The sequence below is a fragment of the Camelus ferus genome, chromosome 25, assembly GCF_009834535.1.
Source record: "Camelus ferus isolate YT-003-E chromosome 25, BCGSAC_Cfer_1.0, whole genome shotgun sequence".
Taxonomy (NCBI): Eukaryota; Metazoa; Chordata; class Mammalia; order Artiodactyla; family Camelidae; genus Camelus; species Camelus ferus.
Genome location: NC_045720.1, coordinates 287,757 through 309,772, shown reverse-complemented (window position 1 = coordinate 309,772; position 22,016 = coordinate 287,757). Strand labels below are relative to the sequence as shown.

The following is a 22,016-nucleotide window of genomic DNA, read 5'->3' as shown; positions in this document are numbered from 1 at the left end:
TGAAATGACTTACTGAGATGATTATATTTTTTCTTTTTCACTCTGTTATTGGTTGATCTTCTCTCTCTTTGTCCTGATTAGTCTGGCTGGAGGTTTATTAATTTCATTGCTCTTCTCAAATAATACACTTTTTGTTTCACTGATTTTCTGCATTGATTTTTCCTATTTTCTCTTTCATTGATTTCTACTCATCTTCATTATTCCCTTTCTTCTGCTTACATTTGGTATAATTTCCTCTTTTTTTTTTTTAAGTTTCTTAAAGTAGGGGCAGAAGACATTGATTTGAGATCTTATTTCCTAGTACAGACGTTTAGGTACTATAAATTTTCCTCTAAGAACTGCTTTGGCTGTACCCCACAAATTTTAATATGCTTCATTTTTTTTTTTTCAGTTCAAAATACTTTCTAACTTCCCTTTTGATTTTTATTTGGCCCATGGATTATTCAGTAGTATGTTCTTCCGTTTCCAAATACTTGGGGATTTTCTAGGTATCTTTGTGTTGCTGGTTGCCAGTTCAACTCCATTGTGGTTAGAGAACATACTTTCTATGAGTCACAGTCTTTAACATTTATTGAGACTTATTTCATGGCTCAGAATATGGCCTATCTGGAAAATGTGGCTGAGATTTCAGTCCAGATGCTCTGGGTCCAGAGTCTCATTTTGCCTACTCCACCGCAGCCGCTTTGTTTCTTAAAGAGAATTTCAATTTCAACTAGTCCTTTTGTTTTCAGCTCCACGGTCACCCCCTTCCATACCACTGCTGGAGGAGGCTGGCTAAAAATACTGCTGAGCTTTTCAGGGTATGCTACCTGCTTCAGCTTCTCAGCTTCCCCACCACCTGCTTGGGATCCACCTTTCTGGGTCTGCCAAGTTATTTTCCAGCCACTTGTCCATGTGCTTTTCGGCTTCTCCAAAATGGTTGTTCTTCCTCTCTTCCATTCTCTTTGTCCTGGTGGATTTCAGTATTTTTATTGTAATATAATATACATAGAATTTTCCATTTTAACTGTTTTTAGTTGTACAGTTGAGTGGTATTACATACATTCACCATCCATCCATCTCCAGAACTTTTTCATCTTCCCAAGTGGAAATTCCATACACATCACACAACAACTCTCCGTTTCTCCCTCCCCCTAACCCATTGCACCTACCATTCTGTCTCTATGAACTTGACTGCTGTAGGGACCTCACATGAGTAGATTTGTATCTAGCTTATTCCACTCAGCACAAATGAAATCTATCGAGGTTCATCTATCTTATAGCCTGTGCCAGAATTTCCTTCCTTTTTTAGGTTGAATAATATTCCATTGTATGTACAAACCACATTTTATCTGTCTACTCATCTGTCAATGGACACCTGGGCTGCTTTCCACATCTCTGCTATTGTGGATCTGCTACTATGAACATGAGTGCACAGATACCTGTTCATATCTTTCTTTCAATTATTTTGGGCATACACCCAGAAATGGAACTGCTGGATCCTATGTTAATTCTATGTTTAATTTTTTGAGGAACTGCCATTCTGTTTTCCATAGTGGCTGCATCATTTTACATTCCCTTGTGAAGGTTTTTTTGGTCTTCAAAAATTTCCTTCACTGTTCTTTTATCATGACTTCAAGGTGGAGTCCAAACCGATGACTGTGTTCAGCCTACAATCTTTTACCTGGGAGCCAGCGTTGTGCTGAATGCATGAAGGCACAAGCAGTGACCACCCCTCGGGGTCTGCAGCCTTCCAGCGTGCTCCTTGCGGGCAGAGTGGGGAGCTGCAGGCTGCTGTATCCACTGCCAATGCCTGCGATGCCTGTGTTGAGAGCCTCGTTAGTGAGGTCCAGGGGAGACAAGGTGGGAAGTCACCTGCTGGTGGCTGGCACAAAGGTGTGACCACGTGTGAGCCAAGGCTAAGCTGGGGGCTGGGGGTCATGTGAACTGGGGTTCACTGTTTGGTCCCTTGGTCCCTTGGGGTGGTAACCACAGCAGAGGTCACACACATGCTGGCAGCTGAATCAAACGCTCTGAGTCCAAGGCAGGCAGCATGGTTCAGGGTGAGGTTCAGCTCTGCCCTCACTGGTGCTTCCAAGAAAGACTGCAGTTACCTTTTTCTAAGCACAGGGTACGTCCTTCTGGGCTGATGGGGCCTGCCTTCCTGCCCAGTGGCCAGCACGCACCTTCTTGACAGGGGCCAGTGGGAGGAAGCATGAGGCCTCGCCCCTGAGCTCAGTGATGAGCAGGGCCTGGCAGTGGATGCTGACCCAGGAGTGGATCTCGTGGCTGGACACAGGGCTTTGGCTGGAGGGCACCCCTGTGCCATATACGTGAGACCAGATCCCACAGCCCAAATGCAGGACCATGCAGATCTAGCATGGTCTGTGGGCAGAGACCATACAGCGCTCTGAGACCACCTAGGTCTCAAAACTGTGGCTGCCCAAGCTGACCCTTGATTGCCTCTTACACGGCAGTCTGGCTTCCACAGCACAGACACTAGTATGAAGGAGCACAAATCTCTGGGCCAGTGACCAGCTCCCCACAAAAGCCCAGGCCAGCGCAGGGGTGCCCAGTGCCCTTTGTCCACCGCACACTCACCTTTCACTCAGCAAGTACTCCTGAGGCCCCGAGGGCTGTGTGCTCATGACAGTGATGTTTCAAGGTCTTTTCGAAGAGGCTGAGGTGAACCATGGAGCCAGTGGGGACCCACCTGCTCCTGGAAAGGTCCAAGAAGACAGAGGCAGATCCATCCCGCCCGCCAGGCTGCTGGTCTGCATGTGGTGGAGAGCCACGTGGGGAGACCTGCTTGCTGTGTTCAGTGGTCCTGCTTCAAAAACCGCAGGCCTGGGCAAAAGTCTCACAGCTTCCAAGATCTGCCCCAAATGGCTGCCTTGCTGGATGGCACCTATGCTGATGCACCTTCCCGGGACCTACCATTGCCCTGCAGCCCCACTGTGCACACGCCTCAGCCCCCACACCTGGGCTGGGGCAAGGCCCTGGCCAGACCAGCAGGACAGCCACTCCCACAGAGTGGGCTAGCACGTCTGACCTGCAGGCTGTGTGTGAGCACGTGAGTGTGGGTGCACACGTGGAGACACTGATGCTGTGGCTGTGCCCTGTGGACACTGACGAAAATTGGGGTGACAGATGGCCCACTGTACTTACAGGTGCTGCCTACAGCCCTGTCCCCATGCTTACTTTGCCCAGCCCAGGACTCAGGTCAGGCCCCAGGGCAGCTGCACAGGCACCACCTGGCTGGCAGGACCAAGCCCCAGGATCCTCCCCTGAGTGTGCTGGGCTTGGGCCCAGACAGACCCGTGCCCCAGGCAGATCCGGCCCTGCACTCAGCCCCAGGCAGCCATCAGCAGGTGGCTACCTGTGACAGTCCCAACCGCTGAACCCTCGAGGCAGCTTACAGCCAGCTCAGCCCATAGCACAGCACCCCAGCTGCCTGCCAATGTGCCCATGTTCCTCCCTGCTCTCATCAGCCACTAGAGACAACCTGAGCCTGGCTGGAGTGCTCACTCTCCAAGGCATTAGATGACTGAGAGCAAACGCAGAAGTGCACACGGGCCGACTGGCCTCCGTGCTCTCATCAGGCAGGGTGACCACAGGATGGTGGCCTCAGAACAGAGTGGATGTTGGCTGGCAGAGACCATGGGTGCCATGGGTCCTCATGCAAACCACTACCTGTCAGCCTCTGGCCAGGGACCCTGCCAGGACTGCCCGCGGCTCTTCTTGGGGCCTCCGGGCCGAGAAGGGGCTTCCTGACCCCAAATCCCATTGGAGACCCAGGACATAGCTCTCAGGGTACAGGTGTCTGCTTGGAGAGGCTGTGTTTGCTTTTATGTCCCTGTTGCTGCCAGGTGCCACCCAGCACACGCAGGAAGTTCTCACCACAGCCCTTACCTGAGCTGCTGCAGAGCCCAGGATGCCCAGGGGTCCTACGCTGGGTCTTACCTTTGGTGTCGTTGACGGGGTCCATGTGCCGATAGATGTAGCCCTCCAGATAGGAATGGAACTTGGGTGTGGGAGGGAAGAAGGCCAGGCAGATGGCCATGAGCTCCCAGCCACGGGCCAGGCTCTCCAGGCGGAAGTTCTCAGTGGTCTGCCGGCACAGCTGGATGTACAGCTCATCCCGCAGGCCCTGCACACTCCAGCCCTTGGTGGCGACCTCCAGGGCCACGTGCAGCGGGTCTGCCTTGGCACGCCGGTCACCCATATACATCTGGATGAGCTTGAAGACCTCACAGGCCTCCTTCTTCACGTGGCGGTCATTGGTCACTATCATGGGCTTCTTGATGGACTCACTGCTCCAGGCCAGCATGTTGGCGATGGACACCTTTCGACGGAAGAGGCCCTGCGTGTGCTTGTTGAAGTGCTTGGAGGCCCAATTCTCGATGTCAGTCTCCGAGGATGGCTTGCGCAGTGTGAAGGTGGGGAACACGCAGCTGGCGCTGGGCATCATGCTGCGGGCCGGCCGGCTGCTCTCGAACTGGGCACAGGTGCCAAGGTCCTCAGACTGGGGAGCACAGGGGGGCCGTGAATGGGGGGCCCACCTGACCCACCAGGTGAGAGGTGTGACCTCCCATTCTGGCCCTGAGGCTTCTGGAGGAGTGAGGCCTGGGGTGGGGCAGGGGTGGGTGTCAGTGGCCTGATGGCACAGAGGCCCTTGCTGGGCAGCAGGGGGCGGGGCCGGGCCTGGGCTTCTAGCTCTGTGACTCATCTCGTCCTGCTGCCTGGTGGGGCCTGGGACGAGGACCCAGAGGGGCCCTTCTTCCAACTGTACCCTGAGGGCTTGACCTCCAGGAGGTGCTCTCCCCGGTCCAGCAAGGGTCTGGGGGTGGGAGGAAGCCACACGTGTGTTTCCTCAGCTTCTTGGGCTGCTGTAGCCCCAGTTGGGAAAGTGCTGGTAGATGCTGCACCCCGGAGCTCACACGGCCCTCCACAGGCTGGGAGCCCAGACCCCATGGGTTGGGGGGGCAGGGCACTGCCTCTTACCGGCCTGATGAAAAGGGCAGCCCCACAAAGAAACCCCGAGTCAGCGTTTGACAGTGTCTCGGATCACAGAACCACCTGCCCTCCCTGCTGGGGCTCCCCTCTTTCCCCAGTGAAGACATCCACCTGGGGTCATGGGCAGAGTGATGCTGTGCACAGGTAGGGCCAGGCCTGGGAGGCGCCGTGGGCCGGGGCCCTCCCCTCCTACAATGCTAGGAAAAGAAGGGGTTGTTCCAGGCCCCCTCTCCACCTCCCAAATGGCCTCAGTGCACCTGCCTCTCTAATCCTTGGTCTTGAGAGCAGGGAAGGCAACCTCCCTGGGCAGCGCCAGGTATGGATGTCGGACAGGCTCTTGGAGCCCACATGTCCCTTCTGTCCAGATCAAGTGCTCCCACCTCCCACCTCCCCTTCCAGTCTGTCTCACTGTCCTCCTGTGTTACAAGCCACAGACACAAACGCTGCTCTGAGCACTCCAGCCTGGGGCGGAGGACACATCTTCCCCAGCAGGGATGGGGGTGGACATGAGAAGCCTGATCCGGGAGAACTTGCCACTGCCTGCTCTGGGCAGTTGCCAGGACAGACACTCAGCCTTGGCTTCAGTAGCAGACTGCCAGGCATCCGGAGATGGGGACCAGGACACTGATCCACACCAAGCCCTGGCACTGTGCTCCGTGCACTCGACTTGGCGGAAAATGCACACAGGTTCTGAGGGCCGGACAGATGTCCACGCCTGGCACTGAACAGGGAGGACACATCAGGCTGGCCTTCTGCTTTGGTTCCAGCTGCAGCCCAGGGTCCTAAGAGCCACCTGGGGCCTGCTGAGTGTGTCCTGGCCACAGGGCCAGATGTCTAACATCCCTCCATGTGGGAGCCACCCTCTGGAAGGGCCCTGAGCCACCCCTGCACAGCTCCTCACCTGAGGGCCTGTTCACAGGCTGGAGAACAGAGGCTCAGGGCTCAGTGGGTGGGTGGCTGCCCGCCCGTCTCCCTGCCTCTGTGGCCTGGAATCAGGACATGGCCCCTGGCCCCTGGCGGCTCGGGAGCACTGGCCGGGCCTCATGAGGAGCGGAGGTGAGAGACCCCATGCTGGTGGAGGCCTCGGGGGCATTCACTGTCTGCCCTCATGCCTGCCAGCAACTGGGAGGATGCACCACACAGTGGGCCCACCGCCTGCCCCACCCCTGCCCGGGGACCCACCCAGGGCTGCGCCCCTACCTGTGAAGGGTGGAGGTAGGGCTCTGGGGACGCCAGGCTGGTCTGCACAGAGACGCTCTTCTCCAGCAGGACCTGGGGGAAGGCAAGCCTGTCCAAGGCGCCCCTCTGCCAGTGCTTGCTCTCCTGCTGGGCTAGCGCCTCGTCCTCGCTGAAGGCGCGCACCACGGGCCCGGGCATGGGCAGCGGCACGGCCCCGTCACTCTCATAACCCGAGCCATCCTGTTGGGAGTCCCAGCTGCCCCTCTGCTTCATGTGCAAGTGGGCCTGCTGTGCCTCCCAGGCCAGCCGGGTCTGTGCCAGGAAGGGCTCAGTCATGCCCCGGGGCCCGTCCGCCTCACCCGCCTTGCCGTCTGTGCGCTTTGTGGGGGCCAGGCTGGGCCCACACAGGGGCCGCTCCTCTGTCAGGGGCTGCTCGCTGAGCAGGTCGCGGTCCCCAGGGCCTTCGGTGGATGAAGCGCCGGGGGCATGGCCCAGGGAGGGGTTCCTGCTCTTCCTCTTGCGTGTGGTAGGGGAGTAGCCTGTCGAGGACATGGTGTCCTGCTGGCTGGACCAGGACATGGCATCATCCTGGGGCTGGGGCAGAGGCAAGGGCGATTGGGCGTGCCGCAGCTCGGGCCCCTCCATGCTGCTGTAGTCCCCGGACGTGACCCCCAGGCGCTGGTCCCGCAACAGGCAGGGGCTAGGTTGCAGGGAGAGTGAGCCGCTGCCAGGGTTGGGTGCGTACTTGTGCCGTGGGCCCATGCGCAGCTTGGGGCTGGAGCCAGCCTGCTCCACGTACACCAGCTGCCGCACGTACTCCTTGCCCGCTGGGCTGTACTCCAGGCTCAGGTAGCGCTCAGGGCACTTCTGCCTGGTGAGCACCAGCTGCTGGTAGGGCGAGGCGGAGGCCTGCTTGGGGGGCTTGCGGCCGGGAGACCGCTGGGGAGAGCCGGCCTGGTAGCCCCCACCGGCCTCGTACTGCACGTCCATGGGTGGCTCGTCATAGAGGGGGGCCTGGTACTCCACAGGGGGCTCCTCGTAGAGGGGGGGCTCATAGGCATAGCGTGGGGAGGAGGGCTGCGAGTCACCAGCGGGCTTGCGGGGCTGGGCCAGCAGAGGGGAGCAGCTCCCCAGCTCTGCCCTCTTCAGGAAGGGCGAGGGCCTCCGCTCAGAGAAGAAGACAGGGCTGTCCGCATCAGGGGTGAGAGCCTGCAGGCTGGGTGAGTGCTGGCCCCCAGAGGGTCTGCGGGAGCGCCCGCCAGGCTGGCTGTCCAGCGGGTAGCCATTGCCCTGCGGGGAGAGGAAGCTGGGCTCCCTGTCGGCAACTTTGATGAGCATGCGCTCCTTGGTGCCCGAGTTCCAGCGCAGTGAGGAGGTCCTGGAGAGGGTGATGTAGCACAGGTTACCCAGGGGGGTCTGAGGGGCAGGTTACCGGGTGTGGGGGGCAGGTCACATGGGGGAGGTCCTGGGGGAAAACAGGTTACCCAAGGGCGTCTGGGGGGCAGGTTACCGGGGGTAGGGGGGTGGGGGATGACAGGTTACCTAGGGGAAGTCCTGGTGGGGGCGGGTTACCAGGGGGAGGTGGAAATCTGGCCCTGCTGTCAGCCGGGACCCATTACCCACCAACCTAGACCTCATGGGTGTCTGAAGTTAGGGATGAGAAGGCCTGGTTATTTCTCACTGTCCTTACCCACAATGGGGCTGCAGGTTGTGGGGGCCTGGTACCTGCCAGGGCTCCCTGTAATCAGCTGTGCACCTTTCACTGCTGCCCTGACCCCTGGTCAGTGCAGCCTGGGGCAGCTGCCCTTCTGTCCCGGGAGCTCCCCTCACACATTTCCCAAGTCAGTGCTGCAGCCTGCCCCCTGCCCCGGGGGGCTGTCCTGCCCCAGGAGCTTCCCCCAGATCCCCAGCCACTGCCCATGGTGACACTCCCTGCAAGGGCCTCTGAACGTGTCTCTGAACCAGCCCAGAACCATCTCTGTAAGGAAGAGCCAGGAAGGGCGTGCCTCCCAGAGGCCTCTCGGGTTTTGGATTCGGTAAGTGTACTTCTGGTAGGCTTACTCCAGGGCTCACACCTGCCCATGTCCTTGCACAGGTGGTGGCCCACACACCCCTGTGCAATAGCATTTCAGGCCATTTTTCAAACACAGAGGCTCCTGTGAGCTCCAAAAAGGCTGACTGCGGTCCTGTGGCTATGCCAGCACCCGGACAGCACTCTGTACCCAGAGACGATAAAACTGTCCCCAGGGCCCGGGAAAGCCTGCATCAGGTACCCTGGGGGTTAAGGCCCCAAATCCTGGCCCTCCAGCCCAGGCAGGGGGTCCACTCTGGACTTGCAGCCTCTTCTGAGCTTCACTTGCTTGGTGACAACATGGGTGACACTGCCCGTAGGGTTACACAGACTTGACAACACACTCCGTGTCCCACAGCTGCCTCTGCCATGCTAGGCGCTGGACCAGGAGTCCAGGAGAGATGAGTGGGGCCCACCTCTGCTACCTGCTCTCCCCTCAAGAGACTTCTGGCTGCCTTGAGGATTTTCTTTTTATACTCAGTATTCAGAACACGTGCTCTAGTGTTTGGGACTCACAGCACTTCCTCAGTCTGCGGCGTGGCACCCTTCACAACTGCTAGAAACCCCTGACGGCTACCTTTCAAACATCACTTCCACCCTGTTTCCTCTCCCCTCTTCTGGAGGTCACCCACAGTCCTCCTCGCCGTGGGCCACAAGGCTCCAGCCTGCGTTGCGTACTTTCTATCGCTGGCATCTCCACGCAGTAAGTGTCTTCCTCTGTTCTGACTTCCAATTTATTTTCTGTTTAGCTATGCTTAAACTACTTTTACATCCATATATTGAGTTATTTTTTGTTATATTTTTCAGTTCTAGAATATCTATTTAATTCTTTTTTTTTTAAGAGCACTTTTAGGTTCACAGCAAAACTGAGCAGAAAGCACAGAGGTTTCCTATGTAACTCCTGCCCCAGCTCACACCCCAGTTACTAGCATCTCACGCTGGCACACGTGCTGCAACTGATGGACCTATACTGACACTTCATAACCAACCCAAGTTCTGAGTTTACATTAGGGTTCGCTCTCAGTGTTGTACATTCTATGGGTTTGGACAAACGTATGACACGTATCCACCAGTATAGTGTCATATGGAACACTTTCATGGCCCTAAACCCCCGTGCTCTGTCTGTTCATCCCACCCTCCCTGCCTTAACCCTGGCAACCACTGATCTTTTTGACTGTCTCCAGAGAGGCCAATCTGAAAAGGCTACATCCTGTACAACCGCACAGTGTCACAGAGATGGAATGACGGGATCACACAGGGCGCAGCCTTTTCAGATGGGCTTCTTTCGTTTAGTGACATGCACTTACGGTTCCTCCATGTCTTTTCATGGCTGACGGCTCATTTCTCTTTAGCACCGGATAACATTCCATTATCTGGATGGATCACAGTTTATTCATCCATTTACCTACTAAAGACATCTTGGTTGCTTCTGAGTTTTGGCAATTACGAATAAAGCTGCTCTAAACATCTGTGTGTAGGTTTCTGTGTGGATGTTAAGTGTTCAGCCCCTTTGGGTAAATGCCAAGGAGCACGACTGCTGAATCCTTAGAGTATATTTGGTTTTATAAGAAACTGCCACACTGTCTTCCAAAGCGGCTGCACCGTTCTGCATTCAACAGCTCCCAGCAACGAACGAGAGTTCCCGTGGCTCCACGTCATCCCCAGCACTTGGCGCTGTCAGTGCCTGGATTCCGGCCGCTCTGACAGTTGTGCAGTGGGGCCTCAGTGTCGCGTTACCTTGCGTTTCCCTGGTGACGAGCAACGTGGAGTGTCTTTCACAGGCTCACCTGCCATCTGTAGGTGCTCTCTGGTCAGGTGCCTGTTTAGCTCTTTGGCCCGTTTTAAAATCAGGTGGTTTTCTTACTGTTGAGTTTTAAGAGTTCTTTGTATATTTTGGACAACAGTCCTTCACCAAATGTGCCTTTTGCAAATATTTGCTCCCAGTCTGTGGCTTGTCTTCTCCTTTCCTTGACACTGTTTTTTTTGCAGAGCAGAATTTTTTAATTTTAATGAAGTCCAGCTTATCAATGATTTTTCATGGGTTGTGCCTTTGGTGTTTTACCTAAAGAGTCACTGCCAAAACCGAGGTCATCTCGGCTTTCTCGTCTGTTACCTTCTAGGAGTTAGTTTTGTGTTTCACGTTTAGGTCTGTGGTCCACTTTGAGTTAATTTCCATGAGGGGTGTCAGGCCTGTGTCTGGACTCGTTGTCTTGCATGTGGTGTCCGGTTGTTCCAGCATCTTTGCTCCATTGTGTTGCCTCCACCCCTCTGTCAGAGAGGTCAGTTGACTACATTTATGGGGGTCTATCTGTCATCACCCAAGTCTATTCCATTAGTCTTTTTGTCATCTTTTTCTTGTTTTCAAACCAATGCCACACTGTCTTGATTATGGTAACTTGATAGTAGGTCTTGAAATTGGGTAGTATTGTTCCTCCAGTTTTGTTCTACTTGGATACTTGAGGCTGTTCTGGCCTCTCCATGTAAATTTTAGAATCACTTTGTCAATATCCACAGAATAACTTGCTCGGATTCTGATTGAGATTGCCCAGAATTTACAGATCAAGTTGGGAAGAACTGACATCTTTCTCCATTTAGTTCTTTTTTGGTATCTTTCATCAGGGTTTTATAGTTTTCCTCATATAGATTTTGCACATATTTTGTTAGATTTATACCTAAGTATTTCATTTTGGGCAGGAGTAATGTAAATGATATTGTTTCTAATCTCAAATCTCATCTGTTCACTGCTCATAAATAGGAAAGCAATCGACTTTTGTATATTTAGCTTGTATCCTGCAACCTTGCTATAATCACTTAGTTTTAAGTTTGTCAGTTCTTTAGGGTTTTCTACACAGATGATCACGTCATTTACAAAGCCAGTTTCATTTTTTCTTATTGCATTAGCAAGGACTTCCAATACGATACTGAAAAGCAGAGGTCAGAGGGGCAGTTCTTGCCTTGCTCCTGATCTTACTGGGAAAGCTGTGAGCTTCTCGCCGCCAGATAAGACGCTAGCTGTAAGTTCTTTGTAGATATTATCAAGTTGAGGAAGCTCCCCTTCATTCCTAGTTTACTGATAGGGTTTTGTTTTTTGCTTTTTAATCACAAATGGGTGTTGGATTTTGCCAAATGTTTTTTCCGGATCTATTGATACAATCATGGATTCTTCCTCTTTGGCTTAGTGACGTAATAGATTACACTGATTCTCAAATGTTGAAGCGGCCTTGCATATCTGGGATACATCCCACTTGCTCACAGTGTGTAATTCTTTTCACATACTGTTGCATTTGATTTGCTAGTACTCTGTTGAAGATTTTTACATCTCTGGTCACCAGAGAGATTGGTCTGTAGTTTTCTTTTCTTGTAACGTGTTTGTCTTGTTTTGATATTAGAGTAACACTGGACTCACAGATGAGTTAGGAAGTAGTCCCTCTGCTTCTGTCCTCTGAAAGAGTCTATAGAGAAGTGGGATAATATTTTCCACAAATGTTTGGTAGAATTCACTAGTGCGCCCATGTGGGACTGGGGCTTTCTGTTTTGGAAGGTTGTTAATTATTGATTCAATTTCTTTAATAGATACAGACCTATTCAGATAGTCTATGTCTTCTTATATGTCAGATTGTGGCAGTTTGTGTCTTTCAAGAAATTGGTTTATTTCACTGAGGCTGTCAAATTTGTGTGCACAGAATTGTTGATAGTATTCCTGTATTTTCTTTTTAAATGTCCAAGGAATCTGTAGTGATGTCTCCTCTTTCATTTCTGATATTAGTAATTTGTTCCTTTCTTTTTCTTAGACTGGCTAGATGCTTACTGGTTTTATCCATCATTTCAAGGAATCAGCTTTTCATTTTACTGATTTTTCTTCCTGATTTCCTATTTATAATGTCGTTGATTTCCACTTTAATATTTATATGTTTTCTTCTGCTTACTTTAGGTTTAATTTGCTCATCTTTTTCTAGTTTCCAAGAATGAAAGCTTAGCTAGTTGATTTTAGATGCTTCTTCTTTTCTAAAATATGCACTCACTGATATAAATTTCCATCTAAGTATTGCTTTTACTGCATCCCACAGGTTTTGATAAGTTGTCTTTTCATTTTTAGTTAGTTCAAGATATTTAAAAATTTCTCTTGAGATTTCTTCCTTGACCCATGTGTGATTCAGAAGTGTGCTGTTTAACCAGCAAGTATATGGGGGTTTTCCAGTTATCTTTCTGTTACTGATTTCTAGTTTAATTCCATTGGGGTCTGAATGCAAATACTGTATTATTTCTGTTGTTTTAAATTTGTTAAACTCTGTATTATGGCCTACAATGTGATCTATCTTGGTGAAATTATTTTATTTAAAAAATTGCCATTTAATACCTTGTACATATGAATCATATTTATTAAAGTCAGTGTCTGATAATTCTACAATATAGATCTCCTATGGGTCTGGTTTCTATTGCCTGTTTTTGCTGTGAATCAGTTCTGGCAATTTTAGACTGAAATTCTGGCGACTGTGTATCAAGAACTGTAGACATCATTTGAGGCTGTGGTTTACCTCTGCTTCTGGCAGGCAGTTGGGACTGAGCTGGTTGGCAGGCAAGCTCATGTCTTGAGGGCTGGCCTATGTGTCCCGCCTATTCTTTCATTCAGCCTTCAGAAGTCTACACAGAATCAGGGGACGCTAACAAGGTCCCCTCTGTGGCTCCTGAGTGCTGACGTTTGGACCCCCAGCCCTGGGGCAATGACCTCGGCTGCAGTTCTGGCTCCTTGGTAGATCTCTGATGCCTGCAGGACAACTGGGTCTACTTCGTTCCTGTTGTGCAGGCTGGCCCATCACCAGCACAGACAGTAGAAATCCCAAGCATCTTAAGAAACCAGTTGTGTAGTCTGGTTCCTCTGCCTTTGTCCTCTGTCGCTGGGCCTTTCTGGGCAAGGCCATGAGTCCTAACTACTGGGGGTGGCTGAGGCAGGACTCAGAACCAGAGTCAGCAGTGTGAGATTGGGGCGAGACTGAGAGGCCCCATGCTGGCTGGAGGCAGCCTGCCCCAGTAACCTAGTGCGTGGCTGCCTCAGCACAGCCAGGGTCAAACCTGCTGGCTGAGGATGACACCCAGCAGTGTGGCCTCATCACACCGTGGAGAAGTTGGACAGCAGCAGGGCTCGGGAGGCAGGCTCCCATTCCTAGGAGCTCTGCTCCTGTTGCCAGAGTCCACCCAGGCAGGCAGAGCAGAGGGCAGCGGTTCACGTGCTGAGCACCCACAGACCCTGAGAATGGCTCTGGAGTTCGAGAGGACAGGGCTGACTGGAGACTGCTGTTGCTGCTGTGGGCCATGGGGGTCCCTTCCCATCTCTGTCCCCAAGTCCTCGTTGGTTCTCATGAGGACTGAGTAACATAATGTGCATAAAATAGAGTTCTCAGTTGAGAAGTGACACCCAGGAAACACTCAGCAGGTGGGAACCATTATTTCTGCACATCTTTTCATCACTCAGCAGTAGTGCTCCCATCCCCACGCCAGGCCCTCAGCGGCGGCTGCACTGGAAAGAGCGACCCTGCCTGTGAAGGCTGCTGGAGCTCCGGCCGGAGGAGGCACCTCGCTGGCCAGTCATGGGCCAACACAGCCACACTGTGGGATGAGAAGGGTGGGAGAGTGTCAGGCACATCTATCCCAGGACCTGAGAGCACTTCCAGGAGTCAGGGCGGAGACGGACCAAGGCAGGAGAAAGTCGCCAAGCAGACAGCACCCTTGCGTGGAGGGCATCCACGGGAGTCTCACTTGACCCTCGAGGCAGGCCCGGAGTCGTGGGCTCCGTGTCTTATGGGGAAACATGCCCCCAGGGGCCCAGCCCTGTTGGATGTCCACGATCTTCTGGTCTGGGAAGGCATCTCTCTCACCGCATCCCTCAGGGCCTCGCCCCCTACCCCTGTGCAGGCAGCTCCATGCCCTGCCTTCCCACCAGATCCCATGCTCTGCCTTCTCTTGGGAGCCCTCCCCCAAACCCTTGCAACCAGCTTCCAGGCCCTGCTGTCTGCTTCTTGTCCAGAGTCTCTTCAGCCTGCCCCTGCTGAGGCCACTGAGCGGCACCCCTTCCACCCCGTCCAGCCTCTACCTGCCCTCTGACCTCTATCTCCTTAGAGCTCCGCAAACCCAGGAAGCCTGTCCGTCTCCTCTCATCGTGATTCTCTGTGACTTTGCTAGGGTGGAGGTACCACGGCAGAGAGAGACCACTTGTCCCTCAAAAAGACCACACGGTGCCCCGTGCAGCAGTTCAGAGGATGCTTCCAAACCCCGAGGGAAGGAGGAGGGCCTCCCACAGACTCTGGGAATGCTGGAAGCCGGGCGCTGGTGCTGGGACATTTAGCTCAGGGAGGTTTCAAAAGAAAAATGGAGACACTGAAACCAAAGCTGGAGAGAGCCCCCTTCTCCAATGCCACCACCTCAGGGAAGTGCTGCTGGGCATGTGGATGCCCGAAGGAGCAGGCGAGAAAAGGAGAGATGGCCTGACAGGCGGGTTTCAGGAGGCAGCCTCACACCAGTGAGTGAGTGCTGCTCACGTGGAACAAGGAGACCCCACAAGGAGCAGCCTGAACCGTGCAAATGTCAGGCCACCTGATGCGCCTGTGCGGGCCCTGCCCAGCACACAGCCTTCCCCATCCTTGCAGACCTTGTCTGTCCATAGACGCCAGTCTCCCTGTCCTTCCCACTGTGTTTGTGAGGGTGTGGCCTCACGTGCAGCCCAGGTGGCACTTAGGATGGCAGGGCCAGGGCAGCGCTGGGCCACCAATGACCAGGCAGCACGCGCATCCTGCAGGGCCCAGGGCTTGTGACGGGCAGCCTGCCAGAGAGCGGTTTAGCACACGGGAGGCGCCATGTCTGGGGACCTGAGCTGGCCTGGAGGGTGGGTGCAGTGGGGCCCGATGAGAATGCAGAAGCACGGGAGGCTACGAAACATGCCTGCTGGTCACATAGCCCCACGGCTGGACCCAGGCAGCTGCGATTCCTTTCCCCACAAGCCCAGACAACACTTTCAAGCTTGACCTTTAAACTGTCTGCGCAAACTGCCAAATGCTCCTCACGTCTTCAAATTCCTCCCCAACATGTGTTATTGCTGTTGGTCTGTGCTGGGGGGGGGGTCCCTTGGCCACCAGGGGCCCAGCCCTGGCCTGGCCACCCAAAGCTGCAGGAGTAGGTGCCTGCTCCAGGTGGACATACAGCTGACCAAGAGGGGCCCCTGCCCAGCCTGATGGCCGCTGTGCCCGGGGTCCCAAGGCCCTCTGGAAATCCCAATGCCCAGCAAGGCCCACCGGGGGCCGGGAGATGCCACAATCGACTCCCTCTCACTGACCGACACCAGTCTTCCCAACATTGCCTGAGAAGCACCTGATGTGCAGCCCGGAGCTCCTGGGGAGACCCCACGCTAAGGGCCCCCAGGGAGTCTGCCCGGGGTTGGGGGCAGCACCCTGGACTCAACAACTCCCCACCTGGGCAGTGACAAGTGTCCTCTAGGACCGGTCACTGCCATGCCAGCCTGGGGGCCACTTTGCCCAGGCGTCCATCTCCCCTGCGCACGGTGCATGGCCAGCTAGTTGCTCCTGGCTGAGCCAGGCTCTTCTCCAGCTCGCCCACGAGTTGCCAGACAACCACCCTTGGGCTGGAGACAGGGCCAAGCCTGAGGCGGGGCTCTACCTGCAGTGAGGAAGGTGGCCGTCCGCGCCGTAGTCCCGGTAAACCTCACAGTCCTTCTCCAGGAGTGCTCCCGAGGGCGAGGAGCTGAAACACAGCAGAAGGGAGAGAGGCGTAAGCGCAGTGCAGACATTTTCATATATGACGCATTTAAAGTCATAAGCCTTCCTTCCACTTTTCTGAACGTGGGTGCTGCCCACAAAGCTGTCCCCTTCAGCTGGTCAGATGAGTATTTCCTGGGTCCTCACTACCCACCTCAGTGCCTGGCTCGTGGCCCATGTGGTAGAGACTGGAGACCCCCAGCCCTCCCGCAGGGCAGCCCCACCTTGGCCCCATCCAGCGGCCGGGGGGCAGGCAAGGACACTGACTCAGATGACTGGAGCTCAGATGACTGGAACTGGGGCCACTGTCCTAAGGGCAGAGCCGCGGGTTAGTGAGAATCACAGCTTCAAACAGACGTGACCATTTGACCTGAGAGGAGGCAGGCTTAGAAACTCCCTCCTGGGGACGGTGAGCTTAAGGGCAGGGCCTGGACACAGCAGCCCTTCAATATCCATGAGACAAGGGAGTGGGTGATTATCTCGCCAGATGCCCAAAGGCATGTGATCAGATTAATATCTGCTTAGGATTTTTAAAACTCTCAGTAATACAAAAGGGAAAGAAAATTTACTTAACTTGATCAAGAATATCCATATTAAAACCCCAGGCCTTCACAATATTCATCAGTAAAAGGCTGCAAGCATACCCATTAAAGTCAGGGTGAGAACAGTCACTCTCACTACCAGTGTGTAATGATTTCAGAAACACTAGTCAGCACAAGAAGAATTTTAAAAAAGCAAGAGATGCGAATATTTGAAAAGAAGAGAGAAAATTATTTTTAGCTGTCAACCCAGAAAAACTAAAATAATCAGCTGAAAAACTATCAGAAGCATTAAGAGAGACTGATGTAATAATCACATGTGTCAGTAAGTCAACGGTTCTCCTGTGTGTCAGCAGTAAGTAGGCACAAGCAGAGTTCACACTCATGATGGCAGTAGCAACAAAAATAAAAGTCCTAGCCATAAATTAACATGGAATATGTTGGATCAGTATGAATAAAACTATAAATTTTTATTGAGGTACATAAAGGAACCTGAATATGTAACAGAGTAACACAAAAATTGTGGATGCGAAAACTCAGTAATTCCTAAGCTATATAAAGATACTTCTCTGTAAATTAGCTAATAAATTTCATATAATTCTAGTAAAATTTCCAATAGGAAGGAATGTGTTAAAAAGTTAGAATGTTTGGAAACTTAACACCAAATATAAACATTTAATAACAATTAAGGAAAGTTCAGGGATGACAGACAGTTGGAGAGACAGTTCGTTCCACTGGATATAACACGTTATCAAGGGACAGAATTAAAACGATATAGGACTGGCAGAGGGAGAGACAGATTCTGGAACGCAACAGAAAGCCCAAATATTGACCTAACCATGTAAGAATTTAGTAAACAGGGACTAAAAACTTCACATTATCAAGTGCACCAGAAGCGGCCCGTGCGTCCAGCAGCGGGCGGTCGCGGGTGCTCAGCGGAGCTGCAGCTGTGGGGACAAACCCCACAAAGCAAGTACACAAAACTGGGAGCAGAGGAGCAAGTGGGTTTTAAATCCTTCTGTGTGGTCACATGTATTTTTGGCAACTAATGTGCGTCTCTAATGAAAATGTCATCATTTGAAAAAGAAGCTGACCAGATGAACGGCTAATGTTAATGTGGACGGGTGGTCAGTACCTTCAAACACATAACAACTATGACTGTGCCACAGGACGAGAAGCTGGGGACTCGAGGAGTGATGCATGCACCTAGCCCCCCCCCCCTCCTGCGGCTGCGGGCAGCGCTTCAGAGACAGGGCTGTCACGAACTCACGGCTGCAGCCACCCCGCCACTCCTGTGTCCATGGTGGCCCAGCTGATACACACCTCTTCCTTCAGCACTGAGCAACGCCATCTTTCCGCCACCAGGCGCCCCTGAAACCCTGGAGGCACTATGGATGACAACCGTTGAAGGCTGGTGTCCTGGTCCCCCGGGCTATCACCTCTTCAGGCCTGGGCTGGGGCAGGAACATGAGGGGGACAGACACATACCTGCTCCCAGGGGCTCAGACTCGGGCTGGAGTCCACTGCAAACAGACCAGGACCCAGACAGGAGCAGCCCCAGGAGGACGGCAGGGGGCTCCGATAGGGTGTTTGAGCGCGAACAAGGAGGGACCACAAGGGGGACGAGAAAAAGGCCCTAGGCTGGCCCTGGCGGGAAGCCGCTCAGCAATGGCAGCCTGTGGGCCATGTGCAGCCTGCTGCCCGATTTGCACAGCTCGTGAGCTAAGAATGGTTTATACGTTAAGAGATTTTTGTGAAATATGAAAACTGCATGAGATTCAAATGTCAGCGTCCATAAGGAACACATTGTTGGAAATCAGTCCGGACAACGGTGCCTGTGCGGCCACGGCAGCGCCTTGGGCACCTGGCGGGGCCAGACCTGGGCCAAGCACACACATGCCACACACTTGGGACATCTCGCTGCGACATTCCCATTCCAGCGCACTCGCCCAGCGCACGAGAAGAAGGGAGAACTGGGCCTTGAATGTCGGGCTTCCAAGGCGTGGTGGCGTGTGGGCTCTTTGCTGCTGGACAGATGGACACACAGCCGTGCTAAAAGAACACGCATCATACTGGAAGGCGCTCACCACAATGTTCCCAGCGTGAGAGGCTGAAGTGGAAATCTCATCACGGCAGAATGCTTCACAAAATGAAAGTCGCCTTCACACCAGGGACGCTTCCAAGGGGCTCAATCTCCAGTCCAGCAAGGAAAGCTGTCCACTGATGGTGAGTGAGTTAAATCACATGACTGCAGCACTTAGTTATGTGTCCCTGGAAGATAAACTTGCTCAAGACTATCAGCTTCTTGGCAGGAACAGTGGCTACAGAGTAGAGGGTGGGGAGCACGCCATCCGTCGCCAGCAGCTCAGTGCTTCTGGGCTCCCACTGGCCCCTGGCGCCGCCAGTGCTGCTCAGTTCCTGTCTTTTACTCAAGGAGCCACCACTGAGCCCGAAAGGACTCATGAGCCGGCCTCCGTGAACTGCCTACGTGGGACAGCTTACATCTGAGGTCACTGCCAAAGCAGCCGAGGGAACACCGGACTCCATCCAAACTGAAGTGGGATCCGCTGAGATGTGCACAATCGATGCCAAAGCGTGTGCAGGTCAGGAGGCTCAGCTGGAAAGCCTGCACGGCGTGGGGCTGCACGAGGTGTGTGCAGGCTACGGCTGCTCCCTGCCACTCCATGCAGAGCAGAGCACGCTGCCTGCTGCGCGTTATGGGGAGAGCAGCGGGACTCCCTGTGCTGCGTGGACTCTGCCACCACCAGCTCCACAGATTTTTGTCAGAAATAGAAGTGAAACATCCCAGCTTGCCCTATGACATGGCAGTTTAACAGCGTGACAGGGGAAACTTTAACTGTGATTTTTTAAAAAACTCAATGGCTGAAACTGAAATTTTCTGTTTGAGAAAAACCTCTTCTCAACCACTGTCATCAAACATTGATTCTGTATTTTTTTTTTCAGGTTTGACAATGTTTCTTAATGAATTCAGCCAAAAACTACAAGGCAAACAGTGCTTATATGTGAGACCAACACTGCACTGGTGTCGCTCTGGTGACCTCGCACCTGAGTCACAAGAGGCTCTGTCACCACTTCTCACACTGCTGAAAACGAAAACACGCAGCACACCCTCTTCTCCCACATGGCTCACAGGAGCCGCATCCGAGCTCCGACCCCAGGCACACCTCACAGACGCTGCAGGTTAGCCCTAGATCGCTGCAGCAGAGCCAGTCCCAGCACGTTCTGGTCTCGCAGAGCGTAAAGGCACGCCTGCGTCACCCGCAGTCTCCCAAGTGTGTGATGGCGTCGTGTCTAAACACAACGCACACACCTCAGCTAACAACAGCGCCAGTGGGAAAACAGTGCCAGCAGACTTGCCATAACCCTCCTCTGTGAGAACACAGACTCCGTGAGGCCCCACAGAGCAGGATGCCCGCAAGCACAGAGGACTGCTGAGACCTCAGCGTAAGGGCAAAGGGAATTTCCACATTTCAAAGTCCATTTAACTGTGAAACTCAGGAGCTTCCACCTAACCTCAGTCAGAAGTGGTTAATCTGACCTAAAAGGCAAAGATAGAAAAAAAATCCAACAGAACTTGAAATGCCTCCCAGGCAATGAACACGCTCTTAGAGTCATGTGCTCATGTGCTAATACCACTGCTCACTTGCACAGAAAGAAGTCTCCACAGATGACTGCGTAAGACCACGAAACGCAGCCCGTGCGCCCCACCCCCGTCACTCATTCCCCGCCCGCCAACTGTCTCCCTCTGGGATGTGCACACTGAGCAGGCGGACTGTTTCTTTCTTATACTTTCCTCAACTACTTCAACGTTTTTAATAAAAATCTGTATCTTCATAATTCAGGGGGTGTACATGTGAAAAACAGTAAAATTACTCCTAATTCGAAAAATAATCCACATGTGCCTCACCCCAAAGCCCCCCTTACGAAGCAAAGCTCCTGAGGGTTTGTTTCTGTCCCTCTGTGGGGCGGGGGTGTCCTTTCAAAAACTGAACTGGAAATCCAAGTACAACCTATATCAAGGGCCCACTGGGTAGAGAGGGCTGGCTCCTGGGCCCCAAGGGCACGAGGACGAAAGCTACAACCTCTCGCAAGTCGGTGGTCTCGCATAGCATGCCCGCGAGCGTCCTGCCACACGAGGGCCAGGTGTTCAGACAGTGAGGCACACTCCTAGCCCTGTGAGGCTACTGATGAGAAACACACTCACGTATGATGAAAAAGGACTGCATTTGGGAAAAGACGTTAAGAGGCAAATACTAACCACAGAGAAACCGTGGCCCATGCTAGTTTCAAACAAAGCCTGGTCAGGGCAAAAACATGAGTGGGCAAAATGACATAACCGCAAAGGAAGAACCTGCACCGGGAACCCGGACTCCAAATCTGCATGTAGCCAAGCCACAGCCTGCACAGCACAGCAGCGATGGGTGGAATGCAGGGGACACAGGAGCTCTGCCATCCTGGGACTCTGCCTCTCCACACTGAGAGGTCAGGTAGATCAAAATCAACCCTGACCCAACCCTGACTTAGACACAATTAACAGATCTGACCTAACAAACATGAAGAGAACCTGAGACCTAACAAACAGAGAACAGAAATTGTTTTTGAAGTAGTCATGAAATCATTTACAAAAATTCAGGACTTAGGCTACAAAGCAAGTCTATGAAAAAAAAAAATCACACTTTCTGGCTAAAATGAAATTACGTTAGCAATCAAGAACAAGAATGGAGCATAACCTATAGTTCTGGAAATTTCTAAGTTATAAATGAGACAAAATAGAAATCATAATTAAAATTAGAGAAGTATTTAAAACCAGACAATGAAAACTCTACATACCAAAATCTGTGCAATGAAACTAAAGCAGTACGTTGGGAGAAATTCATGACCTCTAATGTTTGTTTTAGAAGAAACAGGGATAAGTGGGAGTTAAGCCTCCCACAGGGTATGTCAAAAATGAGACAGTGACGTCAAGTAATGGAAGAGCTTTGAAGCAGAAGGGGGTCACCAGGGCCAGGGACGCCACAGAAGCCTCCTTAGACCTGAAAACACACCGAGCCTCTGTGGACAAAAGTGTAGAGCACAGCACCTTCCTCCGCGGGAGAAGACCACGTGACCAAGGCGCCATGCCCTCAACTGTCCACACAGCCCACCAGTCCTAACCCAAGCACAAACAGGGCTTCCCGTGGGAACCCCATCCCAAACCACCTCACTGACTGCAAGTCGCCACACGACACCCAGGACACTTCTGGAAAGAGGACACTCAGAGGAAGGCACTCCCAGTCCAGAGCCCAGAGTGTGGGTGAGGGATGTATCTGCCAACAGAACCCCAAAATGAGCTCAATCCCCTCCCGACTGCCAGGATGAGCCAGCAACTGTCACAGTCTGACACACATGCATGGTTATCTGAGCCCAGAGGTTGTCAGATCTGCTGGACAGGAGGGAGCAGCCCAGCTG

At 52.9% G+C, this 22,016-nt stretch overlaps 1 protein-coding gene across 11 annotated transcripts in view; it reads right to left on the bottom strand.

Annotated features, from left to right (window-relative positions):
* ARHGAP39 (Rho GTPase activating protein 39) overlaps window positions 1-22,016 on the bottom strand; it is a 77,945-nt gene that overhangs the window by 6,991 nt on the left and 48,938 nt on the right. For 10 of the 11 annotated variants that reach the window (XM_032467934.1, XM_032467933.1, XM_032467936.1 and 7 more), the window contains 3 exons: window positions 15,911-15,994; window positions 6,196-7,552; window positions 3,943-4,504 (listed from right to left, as the gene is read on the bottom strand). In XM_032467934.1, the coding sequence (XP_032323825.1) occupies window positions 3,943-4,504; window positions 6,196-7,552; window positions 15,911-15,994 (2,003 nt within the window). Of the gene's footprint in view, window positions 1-2,580; window positions 2,754-3,942; window positions 4,505-6,195; window positions 7,553-15,910; window positions 15,995-22,016 lie in introns of all 11 variants that reach the window. The other variant, XR_004315226.1, reaches the window with a different exon arrangement.